The sequence below is a fragment of the Pipra filicauda genome, unplaced genomic scaffold, assembly GCF_003945595.2.
Source record: "Pipra filicauda isolate LSUMZ 115617 unplaced genomic scaffold, ASM394559v2 scaffold101_size5749837_pilon, whole genome shotgun sequence".
Taxonomy (NCBI): Eukaryota; Metazoa; Chordata; class Aves; order Passeriformes; family Pipridae; genus Pipra; species Pipra filicauda.
Window position 1 is genome coordinate 2,228,020 of NW_024103452.1, and position 15,515 is coordinate 2,243,534.

Genomic DNA, 15,515 nt, shown 5'->3' on the forward strand with positions numbered 1-15,515 from the left:
TATGCATGTTTAAGCTATCATGCCATGACATTGTGCTATTTGATTTATTTTTTTTACTGATGCTTTGACTGAGTAGTTTGTTGCGATGTACTGCTAAATGAAGGAAAAATCAGAAACTGCATCAGACAACCACTCTGTATTTCATTTTAGAAAATAGCTGGCAATTATAATTACTCACCATGTTTCTGGCTCAGAATAAAAGTGCCATAGCACAAAAACCACACTGAACATGCATCGTGATTAGAAAATGCTCCATATCTTGGAGTGCAGTGGAGACATAAGAATAATTTTAAATGCAAATTAAATTGTGGGGGTAGCAAAGAGAACAGATAAAAGACAGTAAAACAAAGCCTTTCACTTTCCTCAAATTAGCAGGCTAATGTGGTATAAAAAAAAGCAGTTCTACTCAGATCTGTGCTAAGAGCTTTCATTTCATCATAATATAAGCAGATCCGTCACCTTTCTCTATTCAGTACTCTTGATTTCGAGGTTGAAGTGAAAATTAGAAGCTGTTCATTCTGGCTCACAGACTGGGTTGCATTTGCTTAGTCTTATTCCATGACAGTGGGATGGAAAGAGGTCAGTAACACTGGTAAGTACTTATCTTCTGCATATGATTTTATTTATTTATTTTTTAAAACCTTTCACAGTGCTTTGGCTTTTTATCAATGTGCCTTTCCTGAAAAAAACTACATTGTGTATTTTTTAAAAGGCTGTATTTTAAGCAGAAATGCAATGATTCCTTGAGAATGCTTATATCGAATGTTAGGGCTCCTTCAAGAATGAATGAATTACTTAAAGTATGAATTCTGTAATAGGAAAGGTTTCTCGATATTCTATATATTTCATAGCATCACTGGAACATTTTGTATGTTGCTTTTTCTGTCTGCCTTGTCCAACAAGCAGTAGCAGATAAGAAATGAATCTATTCTCAAGATGTTATTTACATTATATTTATAGCAAAACAATCTCCTTACCCTTGTGGTAAATGGTGAAGAAAGTAGGTATTTTACTTACTGAAAGCAAATTATTAGACAAAACGCAATGTTACGGTTAATCATTATGAAACATTAAAAATATCTCAGAATATCAGATGCAACAAGGAAGATCAGAATGAAAAACAAATTCTTAAGGAAACTTGATGTAGATTTTTTTTTCCGTGGGAAAGTTTTTATCAAATCAAAACGAGGGGCTTAATTTTTCAGTATGAAGGGTGAGGGGGAGTGGGGGAGATGAACGTAGTGTCACCTCCTGTTGCTAAGTAACAACATCTCCTGGCCATTTTTATCTGATAAAGGAAGTCCAGTTGACGTTATGCATTATTCATCAGAGTTCCAATCAAACAATCAAAATTGTTTGCTTACACTGGGGACATTTAGTAAGATCAAAGAAATCCTCCTTGAAACTACTGGAGCTTACACCACTGCCAGGCAGCTCTTGATACTCTGCAGTAAGTATCATTTCTGGTTTGGGAGTGCTACAGTAAAGTGAATTGCTTGGGAATTTAAAAGTTTTCTCATCAGGACAGACTTCCGAATTTTAGAAAGGACTGCATGTTGATCTATGAAAACTGAATCAAAGGAAAGAGGGAAAGCTTTGGAAACCCGGTTCCCTAATTTTTCCAGCGTAATTAAAGGAATTGCTTGAATCAAGAGTCAGACTCCCTGCTCCAAACCTTTCTGCTAAGTTTGCATGGAAAAGGACTAGAGGTATTTTTGTCTGTCTTTCTTAAAATAGACATTGTTCAGAGTTGTTTGTATGCTTATGATTATATGCCATGGTGAACTGAGATGTGGGTGAGAGAACTGGATTGTCTGTTTTCTGCAAATCCTGTTTTTTCTGTGACTTTTTCAGAGTATAATAAAATGCAGAAGGTAGCTATAAAGCTGGAGAAGGGTCACAATAATGTGCATCATTCCAGGAACTCTGCCTGGCAAAGTTAGAGTGTACATCTTGGACAGCTGTAATCTAGGATTGTGTACATCTCGGACAGCTGTAATCTAGGATCTAGACAGATCTGATGTTCAGAAGAATGCAAAAAATATAAACCTTAGCTATGAAACAGTGCTACGAGTAGCCTACTATTTCTTAATGACTGCTCCTAACACAACTTTTAGAACTGATGGTGGAATGTTCTGTTGCTGCTTCTGGTCAGCAAGAGGAGAGAGGAAAGGCAAGGTTGGTTTCTGGTCATTTAGGTGTAGTGAAATATCCAGAATATTGTGTCTTTCTTTCTAGTGCAGTGTTTTGGCATAAGTGGCACAAATGCTATCTTTAATGTAGTCTGTTATAGCAGTGACTACTCAGAGATGTTGGGTGCGAATCTGGCTGAAAGAGGTCCCTGTCCCTTTTCCGATCTTCTTTTTAAGAGTAAATGTAACAGGCAGATGAATCCAAGTATATGTCTTAAGAAATAGAGGCTGTGGCTAGAATACAGGTGACTGTACTAGAAAGCTAGGAATCTTACTAATACTGCAGCAGGACTTCTGTTTTTGTCTTTAGAGAAGGATTTGAATCAAACATCCTAAAATAGAAAAGGATGCTTATGAAGTTCTATGAATAGTGACTTGAAAATACTTTGACCCTAATATGCCAAATGACTGCCTACACAATTCTTTCCACAAAGAAACTCACCAGCTTTTTTGTGTCTGACATCTCTGTAATCTTTCCTAGGAATCTGACTGATCATCCATGCTGGAGTATTGCACATAAAGTTCCTTCAAAATGGACTACTTTTTGGATGTCGAGTCTGCTCACAGACTGTTTTACAGTCAAGGAGCCCAAGGTAAGAAACTCTGGCACTGATTCAGAAAATGGCTATTTTAACTGTACAGTTAAAATGTATAGGGCCAGATAAGGGACAGTCACTGACCTACTTAAGTGCTGAGAGGGCACAGGGAAAGGCCTTCAAAACAGTTGGGGTTTTAAAGGTGTTACAAGAAGAGTAATGGTAGGGTTGATCTGCCTTATGAGAGGATAAGGAAAAGCTATGAGAGCTGCTGGGCGTACAGACAGAGCAAAAAGAACTGTGAAGACCCAGGCTCTGGTGTTGCAGCATCCAAATGGACAAGGCAGAGGGGAGAGCAATGGCACACAGCTTGCTGCATAAGCCTCTGGTGTCCTTCCCCTTCCTCCTTGCTTATCAGTGCTGTCAGGATCATAAGGCGCTGTTTTTCAGTGCTGCAGGAAAAACTGGTTTGGGAAAGCCCTGAGGCAGTCTCCCACACAGTGCAAACAGCAGGCTCTCACTGGTCTGCACCTGTCCCCTGCAAAATGCTGGCCCCCACAGAGCAGCAGCAGGGTGAGAGAGGGGAAGAGTAACCAAACTTTGTTGCTTTAATGTAGCTGAGACTTGTTCACGACATAGATGATATTTTTGGTAAAGTCAGCTCACATTTTTCTCACCAGCGCTATTTTTGGAGAAAACTTGCAATTTCAGAGAGAAGGGGTTTTTTGTTCCTTAAACTTTAAACACCATATTAAATTGAAGAAGCCTATTGGACCCAAGTAGTTCTAACAACCATTTTTGGTTTTACATACTGCCTGTTCTCTGAAAATGGAATCCATCTTTCTTTCACCATTAATTTCATCAGTTGCTAATCAAATTCAAAGTCTGGCCAACAAAGTTTAGCCTTCCCTCTGGAGGCCATCCTCCCAGAGCAAGACCTAATCCATTCAGGGGGATGCCACCAACCCAGGATACATGAGGGTCAGTACCACCTTTAACCTTCGGCTCAGCTGAGATGCTGCTGCCTAACACGTACTGCATTGCCTAGCTGCTTCCCCGGTTGTTGTGACATGTTTTAATCTGTATGAGTTGCAGAAAACCTTTTTTGTCACAGCACAGCCTCCTGCACTGAACAACAGAAACAAATACTAAGCACTTCAAATCAGGAGAAAAAATTGGCTGAGGGAAATGGCTCATTTTGATGGCTTTTTCTCCATCTAAAATGCAACAGACACCTGGGCATTGCTACAGAAGTAATATTGAAATCTTCAATGACCTCCTGTTGTCCCTTCCAACCCCAACCATTCTATGATATTTCTATGGGAACAAACCACTTCTATTCCACAGAACCTAAAATTCAGGAATCTACAACTTACTGCTTTACAAGCTATAGCAAATTATCAAAAGTGTCCCTGTGCACTGCAATGTACAGAGACAACTGTGGAAGAAGGAATATGTATTCATGCAATGAAAGTCTATTATAGTCATGTGCACAAGGTGACTAGTAAGGATTGTGCAGGCAACCTTCACTGACTATACTTCCAAGCAGGCAAGGGAAAAAAACATTATCTTACCCATACTTGAAGAAATTATATTGCTGGCACATACAGAAATGCTTGTACTGATCAGTTAGGTGCATGACTATAATGTAAGATTAGCATCTGGTTGATTCTTCATTTTAATGCAATTATTTTCCTTTTATTAAATGCAAAATGAGGGGAAAAAATCCATTATGCAGAACTGTATTCCTTGATGCAAAAGTCATCAGCAGAGAGCTGACCTGTAGATCTGTCACGTGGACTTCTATTCCTTGGCCAAAACAAACAAGAACCAGCACCGAAACTTGGAGATTTTTTTTGTCCCCCTGCTCCTGAATATTTTATGAAAGTCACCAACGACACACTTCCACCATGCACCAGTGTCCCAAATCCTAATTATCTCCACAACTGGAAACAGTATATTGATAGAAAAGCCATGCTGCACTTATGCTCTGCCCCCTTCCATTTTTCACCCTTCTCTTTCCTCCTTTTACTGCATTTTCCTCAGCTCCTGTCCTTCACATCTCTTACCACACATGCTTGTGAGACCCCTTCCATAAACTCTAGTAATGTCTCCTCTCTTCATCTCTCTGTGCTTGAGGTCAGTTGCTTTCCAACAACTTAGGTGCCAGAAGGGAAATCGCTCTGAGCACAGAAGTGACAATGTTTCTGATCTACATTCTCAAATGCTGCAAGACAGCAGCCCTCTGGCAGGAGAGGTGTTTGAGGGGAAGAACGGATGAACAACCACTCTAGCAATAGGATGTGAGAGATGACATGTGGCCTGTGCAGAGAGAAGTTTCAGGAGGCCAAACAATAAGTCTCTGGAAGAATTTAATCATCAAGGTTTCCTGCAGCAAATACCTTTATTGCTATCCTTAGCCCCAAACTTCTTGATAGTAATATCCCCTTCCTCTCAATTATTTTACCCCCTGTACAGAACAAGGAACTCAATCCTATCATGTGCATTGATGCTGCCTCTACAGCTGTGGTAACTCCTGTCATCCTTGTACCTTATGTGAAATTTTAAGGCTGTCTTCCAAAAAGCAGGCATTTCTCCATGAGATAATTGCACAATTTCTCCGAACATGGATTTCTTTATCCACCTTCTGAGAAACAGGCTAACTGCATTAGCTTTAACTTTCTGACACTCCCCGCCCCCCAACAAAAAAAAATACACTGAATGTGAGGCACTCATCCACCATAAATAGCGTAGCTCAAGTAGCTAGTATGGAGCTGCATAAAAGGTCTGTAAGAAAGCGTTGTCATCAGATCTACCTAATGGGATCACAAGTAACTATTTGATGTTAATATAATAATATGATGCCATTAGCAAATCACATTATCAAACACCATGTGTATATGCATTTAAACTGCATTACGACAGAATTGAGTGCAAGAAGACTTCAGTATTCTGCCATTTAATTAAAAACAACATCAGAACATATTCGTATGTACTATTATTACTTTACTTATATTATTAGTTATTGCATTCCAAAGTGCTCTGTTTACAAACTGTAGAATGGTGGTTCATGACCTACTTAACTCTTTCTGTGAGATTTGGAGATTTCTGCCTTTTAATTTTTCAGATGAAGAAAAAAACTCCAGTGTTTTCACATTAATGATATGACAATGTAACCAATAGCAGCTGTAAAGCACTCATTCGTATCTGTACCCGCTCCTTGTGGATGGAAAAGAAAAGAAGGAATAGGACTGCAAAACGTTGGGAAGGAACTCAAAGAGCTATGATGGCATTGACAGCCGATGATATCAAATCCCACCTGACCTCAGGTCTTGTGTAGTTGAATGCAGGATACTCTGACCTCAGCAAACAGACTAAAAGAGGGCTTTGTCCTCCAGCAACTAACCAACCCGTTCTCTATCCCTTGCTGCCTGCACTAACGCTCACACCTTGTCCCTACTCCTGCAGAAAGCTGCAGAACTGCCTTTGGTTTTGTAGGGTAGGAGGAAAGAGGTGTTACCTTATCAGCTGCCACCTCTTCCATCCTTTCCTCTGAAGCAGCAGCCATCACCTCACTTCGATGGGCTGAGCACAGAACAGAGAATGTTTGGCCGTTCAGGCTGTATCTGCTCTTCCAACAGCTGTTCCCTGTTTCCTCCAAGGAAAGTGAAGCCAGAGGGATGGAAAAGTCACAAAAGCTGAATCTGACAGTAGGATTAGCTAGATTTAGAAAACTTGGTAAACGAAGCCAGCTGGCTCTAGGCTTTAAATACAAGCCAGAAATATCCTAAGCTCTGCAGCCCTCCCTAACTGTCTCTTCTGTAGCCGTATGTTGGAATCTAGGAGCTGGTGGGGTGTCCCTGCCAAGTGCGTAATGCCTGGTGACGCATCTGCAAATCAGAAACAGGAAAGAAAGGACTGTGATCCCCTGCATCCAGCCCCTTGCCCTAGGAAAGCCTCAATCTGAAATCTAAGCCTGAAGCCAGACTTTAATTTTCAAAAAAGCCTCCTCCCTTTGAAGCGTGTGGAAGATACTGGTTACTCTTGGCTGCAGATGTATTATAAATACAAATCTATCACAGCTTTCAGCTGCAGGGGCTGAAAGTATATAATGGGGCCTGGAATAGGATTTTCAGCTCACTTATCCTGTAGACATCCTCAGTGAAGACATTTCCACCTAAGAGTTCTGACTAGCTTGGCATGTACCAGTGGAGAGAAACAATCATTTTAAGAGCAGGGTTCACTTCAGACATCTTCCTTGGGTTAATATAAATCTTGCCTCTCTACTGATTATGAAAGCCTAGATAGCAAACTTGAGTGAATGATGCCTGTGCTGATGGCATTTGTTTGCATTGAGGAATCACATGTTGACTGGCAAGATAGGACCTAATTCAGAAAAGGGAGTAACTTTCTCCAAACAGGTCAAGCTGTAATCCAAAACTGTAAACGTGCAGATCACTTGGCTGCAGTGTACTTTGGGGAAGCATCAGCTTTGATCTTGAAGTTCTACTTGAAAGTTATGCTTTGGGGCATGGAAAGAAAGACCTCATATTTGAAAGAGTTGAGCAGGCAGGCACTGAGGAGCAGCAGAAGTGAGCTGGTCCATGAGGGAAAGTAAGCCCAAAGCCAGCAAAATGGGCAGAGGCAGCAGCTGTCACCTATGAGAGGTAAAGCACCGCAGGGCATGAGCCGGGCAGGTTTGGTGACAGTCACCAGGTTCAGCCAAGAGTTCAGATTATCAGACAAGTCCGTGGTGATGAGGCAGTCTGGATGTGGATCAGTGAGGAACCTAGCCAGCCACAGGCACGCTTGCTTAGCAAATGGGCAATGGCCTCAGTGTAGGCGTATCTCCAAAAGCGGGGAGGAAGCAGCTGCTGAGGATTCTTGCTGCTTTCTCAAAAACCTTCAAAGCTGGTCAGGGCTTCTCAAGTCGCTCACACAGCTATACCATGCCAGAGAGCCTGCCTTGAGCATAGCCAGCTAAACTGTGTGCAGGGATTGCACGCAGCACTCTAGCTGTTGGTACCTAGTTCTCACCTCGGTTTTTGAGGATTAAGAAAAGAGGAACCTCTCCCTCCCACTTTATATAAGGGGATTGAGCCCCTGGATGAACTATAAGAGAGCAGAATGACTTCTGCCCAGTACATTACAAGTGAAGACTTTAGGTACTACCATAAAGGGAGAGTTGGCCATCGCAGACAGTGAGTAGCACTTTTCTGCAACCATGAGTCCGATGGAAGGGGTCCTAAGACTCATCCTCTCTCTTGGTGCCTGCAGCAAATCCACACAACAACCTGATGGGATGGGCTGGACATCGTGTTGTCAGGATGCCATTCTGGGTTGCAGGAGTCCACCTCTGCACCACAGTGAGACTCTCCGGTCCCTGCCTAGAGTCTGGGTTCAGCTCTCACGCGACTTCTGACTCAAGGAAAAAATTGTTTCTAATTTCCTAGAGAGCTGTGCATCCACTTTTCCAGTCTTATATCCTTTTGCACTAGCAGGGCACACCAACTTAAAATTAACTCCATTAATTATTTTCAAGATGCTCCTACATAGCATGAAGTTGCTTGCCAGGCCATTTGGCAAGATACACTGCGCATATTTAAAAAATTGAACAAAACTCTCTTGAAGGCTTATCTTGAACAATCTTTTGTATCTATAAGTAGGTTAAAGATCCACTTACACGAGGTATGCTTCTACTGGTTGCAACATTTCTGCAATTTATTTGATGAATGTAAGGAGTGAATAAAAAATGTAAAGTATAAAAAAATACAGTACGTATGGCCAAGGGTAATAGATGCACAAGATTGTATAGACACATGGGGGATGATTGCTCAGAAGATTTCAGGAAATCATTTTTCTTGATCAGTTTTGCAGGTTTAATAAAATACTCCCAGGTATAGTTTTAATTTCACATTTTCTGGTCGTTCTTTGTGTCCACAATATATTTATTTCACTGTGCTGCCTTGTTGCTTATTTATTTTGATTCAGACAGTGCTGATTTATTCTAGATGTTTGACTTTAATCACCGCTGACTCTTCAGTGCTACTTTCCTTTTGCTTTTGCATATTACATTAAGTACAGTGTTTTATAAAAATATATTGCTGCAGTATCCCCAGATCCTAATCCGGAATGATTCCACTGCAGATGTTCCTCCATCCACCAAAATTTTATGATTAATCCATCCTATACATTAACATATTTTCAAGGTTATGATATTTTCCAGGTCTTTTTTTATTTATGTGATGTCACTACTTCTTAGACTAATAGCTTCAGTATCAGAAGAATTAGTAACAGCAAATGTGCATTCCTGATAAAATTTCTCCTCCTTTAAATCCCATCAAGTAACTGATCAACATCAACCTTTTCCTCATCCTTTTTAAACTTTTTAAGTCCCTTTTCCACCACCTATTCTGGCATATCTTCCTTACTGAGAATTTCCAAACAGCCTATGCCTTTGGACACAATGGTAGAGGAACAAGCATGTTTTGTCTAAAATGCACAAAAAATGCCAGTGTGGTGGTTGGGCATATTGTGCACATTCCTACCCAAATATCACAAACCAGCGGAATGAGCACGTGACTAAATGTGGATATCCTTTTGCATGGGTACCATTGTTTGCAACCTTCAGGCCTGTTCTTGATATGATGTATTTAAGTACTTTCTTTCAGATTACTGATGCCCATCAAAAAAGATTTCAACAGCTTTGCTTTAGAGCCATGGAGAAATCCATATGCATGTGCTCCTGTGTTTGTCTGGGAGACACAAGTCTATAAATCATTCTTCATAAATGACAATTTATGGTCTCTCCACATGTTCTGTCTCTGGCTCCCCTGCCAGTCATACCCAATTTTCCAAATCTAATCCTTCAAATGTTGTCCTTTTGTCTTGTTTTAAATGCAACCGATAAAGTGAACTGGCATTAAATCAGACCAAAAAATTCTTTTCCTGGTAAACACCCAGTTGGACCCATTTCCTGGTCTGTCTTTAAGGAAGAATATTCACAATCTAATATTTTATTTTTTTTTTTTTAGCTCACATGGGATATCATGTGCTAGATGCATCAAAATGTACCTGAACTCAAGTTTTTAAAGCTTCCTTTTAGCCAAAAATATATTTCTGCATGCATTATCTATGTGTTACACCATGGTGAGCCCTCTTCACAGAAGCGTGAAGGAGAACTGAGTAAGAAGCTCACATGTTTCTCTGATGAAAAAAGTAGCAAGAAAGAAGAATCCTATTCAATCAGCAACAGCAGCACTGCAATTAAAATATTTTCATAGGTATTCTACAAAGTCATTCAAAATTTGCCCTGAGAAATGAAACTTTCCTCAGGAAAGCCTTAAAGATTTCTGATGTAAAAAAGCATCCCCTTATGGCTATTTCAATGTCATTTGAAGTTGCTTATGATTATATGCATCAGAAACATACCCTTTCCAATGTATCTAGGTCTAGACATCTCCAAGAAGCAACATTTTAGCACTTTGCTTGTACTGAGATTAAAATCATCAAGTTTCAAAAGTTTTTGCCCTTTTGAGGTCAAAATCTACTATGCAAATAAGGGTTTCTATTGACCCTACTGATTAAAAAATGACAAGTGTACCTGTGTCACCAATGAGATATTTTAAAAACATTTTAAAAAAATCTGATTGATAAAAGTAGATGGAAAAATTAGATTAATATTTCTTGTTTTCTCCAATTAATTTTTATGAAGATGCCATTTCACCTCTAAAATTTTTCAATTAAAAATGTCCATCATTTTTCTAAATAACACTCTTAAAAAAATGAATAAATAACTCTTAAAAAGAAAAGCCAATATTATAACTCTTCAAAACATAAAGGTAGTTCTTGGCAAACAAAAATTAGTACTAATATTTTTATTAAAATCTGTGGGAAAGTATTTTAATGGAAAAAATGGAAGCCATCAAAAATTCTTTGCAAACAACCCCCCATGTTTTCAGTCATTTCGAACAGTGTTCAAAATTTGGACCAGCTGCAGATTTAACCAAATATATTGAAATTATATCTTCAAAATGTCTCTGAACATGCAACATAAAAATTTACATATTTTACATTCCCTTCTCCCAAACACATACTTGTGTTCTACTTCAGTAACCTACAATATTTTGAGACAACAAATGGGAGATTATATACAGCAGTTCTAAGGTGTCATACAACGTACATTACAGCATTTATATTTTTAAGGTATTTTTCCCTCAAAAAGCAACTTTTTCACTTTCTAACAAATACCAGACAGGACACTGCCACGATGTGCCAGTTGTGGCATAACCCTATGAGGAATGATGCAAAGAGAATGAAAGAATTTAACAGAATGGCTGATTTGCCTTCTATGTGCTGTTACAGTGGCTACTTTAAATGAGGTTTTGGATACTGGTCTCAAATCCATTTGCAGCGTAAGCAGGCCCCTTACTGTGTATTGTAATGTCACTCCATTGCTCCAAGACTTTCAAGCGGACACTTTCTAATTTTCCCAAAAAATTATCTCCTAAAAATGTATCCCACAGACTAATCTGGTTTAAGGAGAACAGCTGGAGCAAGAGATACTGGTGGATTAGCTGTGATGAACCCTATGGTCCCATTGGGCAAACATCGACAGCTTTACTAAAAACTGTATGGCAAGTCATTCTCAAACTAAGGACTGCTATGGATTATGGTTAGGAAAGAGTGTGTATATTCATGGCAGGCATAAACATTCAGTGTTACTTTATCAATATCAGAATGTGATCAGCTGTACTTTCCAGTTCTGTGGCTCTGTAAGAATTGATCTTACGTTTTATTGCAAATCTTTTTTAATACTTATTAGCTTAGTCTGAAATTTTTTCAATATTTACCTAGAATATCCAGTCATTCTTGAAAACTCCTTTTGGTAATATACACAAAGGGGAGATAATCACGGTTGTCAAAGTAATACATAATGATTACTCCAAGAAGCATTTTCTAGCATCCACCTACCTCCAGTGAAAATGAATACAAGCCAGATCCCAATATTTTGACCCAAAAGGGAAAAATGATTTATAAACAATTATATAGAAAAGCCTACTGTAATTCTCTGTTTACTATAAAAGTGTATGCAATTTGGTGCTGGGATTTTTTTTCAAACAGATTCCTGTGCTGTGATCCTGTGCTAGCCCTGAAATGCATGGGAGCCCTTTCACTGACTTCAACTACAGCTAGATTACACCAGTTTTAAAAGACAAATCATTTACATCATTGCTTTATGAGATGGTTTTTACAATGCTGACTTTGTATACAGATAAATCTTCCCGAAGTGTAAATCTGATGACACAAAATTTTCCATAACAGAAATTTTCCATTCTCTTTTATCTTCATTACTGTACTTCCCTATCATAAGGGAGTAACGGTTTACAGCCTAGTTGCAGTGTTTGCTTTAGCTTAATCTAAATAGTTGACCCCATTAAATCAATTTCAACTCTTGCCCTTTGTGTTTACTTCAAATGCAAATGCTAGGTTAGAAATGAGCAAAAACTTGAAAGAAACCTATTTCAAAATAGAAAACAAGTAAGTTAGACCAGAAATAACCACTGCCTTCAGCAGCGCAGATTTACTTGTTTAGTAAACTACATAATGCTGCAAATTGAAAAATAGAGTGTGACAGCTTCTGTTAACTCATAGTAATTATATGCTATCATACCTAACACCTAAGTCAGCTTTCAGGCATCTGAAAGCTTCTGATTGACAGGTTTTATTTGAAATTCTAAAAAACTTTTAAAAGAAAGAATCACAGTTAGTAGGTTGCAGAATATGCACTTAGTCACTATCAGTCATGCTCTCCAATCCCAGTGGGAAAATACAGTTCATTTTTAGTTATTTGAAATGTGGTGCTTTACAAAAGCCCCGAGATAAAGACTGTTATGCCAGATAATATCCAAGCAGCAAAAAGCATGCAGGGTTTAGGCTCCTAGGCTCATATAGGGTCCCCCATGAAAGTTTATATAAATAGTCCTACACTAAGGGTACAGACGTTCTTTCCAGTTGAAATTCTCTTTCCAGTTAAATATGAGGCGGAGGGGAAAGAAACGCACTGAGAAAGTACTTGTGCATGGTGCTCATGCTTTCAGTGATCAGCCAGATCCCATCTAGCATTTGTGATAGTCTTTATCTACTCAGAGAGGCAGTTGAGGTGGGTACATTTATAGAGGCTCTTCTGCTTGTGATTTGTAATTTATAGGCTCAGCGCCCAAAGTATTCAGTAGCCACTCACAATTACATTCACATAAAAAAACCTACATTAAGGGGACATTATCAAGGCTGTAAGGTCCAGTGCTAAATATTTGGGCAATGCCAAAAGGAAGGTGGCCTCTGCAACATTAATTCAGTCTCCTAATACATATGTATTGTAGTATGGCTTCTAACTGCATGATGACACAGTAATTTTTTACTATCCTACCATTTGCTTCATCAGTACATGGAGTGGGAAGTGCTCACTTAATGAGCCAGTATTAAATAATTTTCTTATGAGCTTTTCATCAGTGCTCCACTGAAGTATATCAATACTTTACAATATTAATGGATTTATATCTTCTTGAAATTCCTACTGAAAGAAAAGAATGATTCTTCCTGTTTCACAACCAAGAAAATAAGACATAAAGTGATCAAGAGCAAAAAGTAGCTCTTTATTTTGAGTGCCCAAGTCAAGACAAGAAGAAACTGAGTTTTAGAATAGTTGCTGTAGGCATCATGTCATGTTCCAAGCACAGCTTCCACCGATTTCTGCAAATTAGGCAACCACTTAGATACTTCCACTACTTAGGCATCACAGCTTCAAAAACAGCATTCAGGAAAAGAGAGATTGCAGCTGTTGAGAAGTTGAGAAGCTGAGAAAAGAGTGATTTAAGCTGCAAAAGTAGGAACTTTGAAGGTGCAATCTGTGGCAGCAACAGAGCTATAACCTGTGCCTCTGGGGCACAGAAGACAGCAATCTTTTCTTGGCATTATTCAGTGCAGCCCTTAAATTCTGTAGTACATGAGTCAAGGACCTCACAGCGAACAGCCTATTCTACTACCTGCTACAGATCCTCTGTTCCATTGAGTGATTTTCCTTCTCTTTTCCTTTTTTTTTTTCCTTTTTCTCCCTCTTCTTCCCCCTTTTCATTTCTCCCTTCCCCTGACATTCTCCTCTTCATTTGTACTTTCTTACCAGCTCGTCGGGCAACTCTTCTCACTGTGCCCACTCTGGTGACAGCAACCTCTGAGGATGACATAGACCGGAGACCCATCAGAAGACTCCGGTCTAAGAGTGACACCCCTTACTTGGAAGAAGCTAGGATCTGCTTCAACCTTGATAATGGTAAGACCACACCTTCCCCAAACATCATATGATGTTAATTAAAGACTTTTTTTTGAGATGCAGATGGACTAGGTGGTATTTCCTCGTTCCCAAGTGATATGGTGGTTCAGCAGACATCCAAAGATGTCATGGGAGTCTAACTACAAGCACCTGCATATGTATGAACAGGGATTCTTTTCAAAATTCTCCTGCCAGTACTAACTAAATTTTTTCCCCTGTTTTAGCCATGGTAAGCCAGTGAGATCAGAACAAAATAGAGTATATCTTACCCACTTCAGGCACCCAGAAACATGAAAGTTCTTGTGAACATTTACAAAGGGATTAGAGCTAACAGCAGACTTAGCTAATATTACAACCATGGAAGAACACCCAGCATGCCCCAAAACCTCTATAGGATTAACTGGCAGAAAACTATTGGTTCTGCAGGAACAAGTAAGAGAGCTGTCCCTCAAAATTCAGACCAGCTAATGTTACTACTGCTGCCTTCAGAATTACTGAGGCCTGGTATTCCTTCCCTGGTCTTTTTTTCTCATTAAGGTTGACAAAACCAAAAGATTTTGGAAGTAATGACAACTTAGTGACTTTAAGCAGGCTGTTTGTTTTTTTTTTTTTTAAATACTGAATTAAACAGGATAAACTATTACACTCCCATGCATGTATCAGGAAAAGGTTCTTCACCCAAAGGGTGGCTGGGCACTGGAACAGGCTCCTCAGGGAAGTGGTCACAGTACCAAGCCTGTCTGAGTTCAAGAAACATTTGGACAATGCTCTCAGGCACATGGTGTGACTCTTGGGGCGTCCTGCACAGGGCCAGGAGTTGCACTCTATGATCCTGATGGGTCCCTTCCAAATCAGCACATTCTATAAGTATTTTAACTCTCTAGTTCTCACTTTATGTAGTCCTTTTGTGCTATCCCTGTATTTTATTTTGAAATAGCATTTTTAATTATTTACATTACACTAACATCTCAGCAGTCCCAACCGAAACTGGAGCCCTAATGTGGCAGGCAGCCTACAAACCACAGGGTAAGACCATCAACATAAAGAGCTGATTACTAAACAGAGAAACAGAGATACCACAAAACGTTGTTCTCAGTGTGGAGATGGAGAACAGAGTCACTAATTTTTGCCTGCGGTCACATTTTTCTCAAAGACCTGCTGGAATATGAGTCCCAGGTTTTAAGGGATGGTCACTTTTAAACGCTGAGTGTGGGCTCCTCAGTCTCCTTGGCATTTTAAACTGCCAAGGCATGGTACACCATTCTGCTTTACATCATGGGGTTGCCCAAGGAAAGAGGGGAAGGAGATGAAAGGATGCACCGTTAGGCATCGCACCAAGTCTTGAACCAGCTGTGCTCTGAGTTTTGGGATGCCCTAGGCTCGAAGAGAGCAATCCGGGTTGCCAGGCTCGTTGCGCGGTGGCACCTCGACCAGCCAGGCCCAGTGGCGGCGTGTGGC

The 15,515-nt window shown here is 39.7% G+C and overlaps 1 protein-coding gene across 8 annotated transcripts in view; it reads left to right on the plus strand.

Moving 5' to 3' along the window:
- The first annotated feature begins 249 nt into the window (after positions 1-249).
- Positions 250-15,515, plus strand: part of PHACTR1 (phosphatase and actin regulator 1) — a 28,704-nt gene continuing 13,438 nt past the window's right edge. For 2 of the 8 annotated variants that reach the window (XM_039387949.1, XM_039388035.1), the window contains exons 1-3: positions 1,278-1,450; positions 2,674-2,785; positions 13,911-14,057. In XM_039387949.1, coding sequence (XP_039243883.1) covers positions 2,725-2,785; positions 13,911-14,057 — 208 coding nt within the window. In that variant the 5' untranslated portion in view covers positions 1,278-1,450; positions 2,674-2,724. Of the gene's footprint in view, positions 593-1,277; positions 1,451-1,470; positions 1,710-2,673; positions 2,786-13,910; positions 14,058-15,515 lie in introns of those variants that run through there. The other 6 variants (XM_039387978.1, XM_039388070.1, XM_039388109.1 and 3 more) reach the window with 6 other exon arrangements.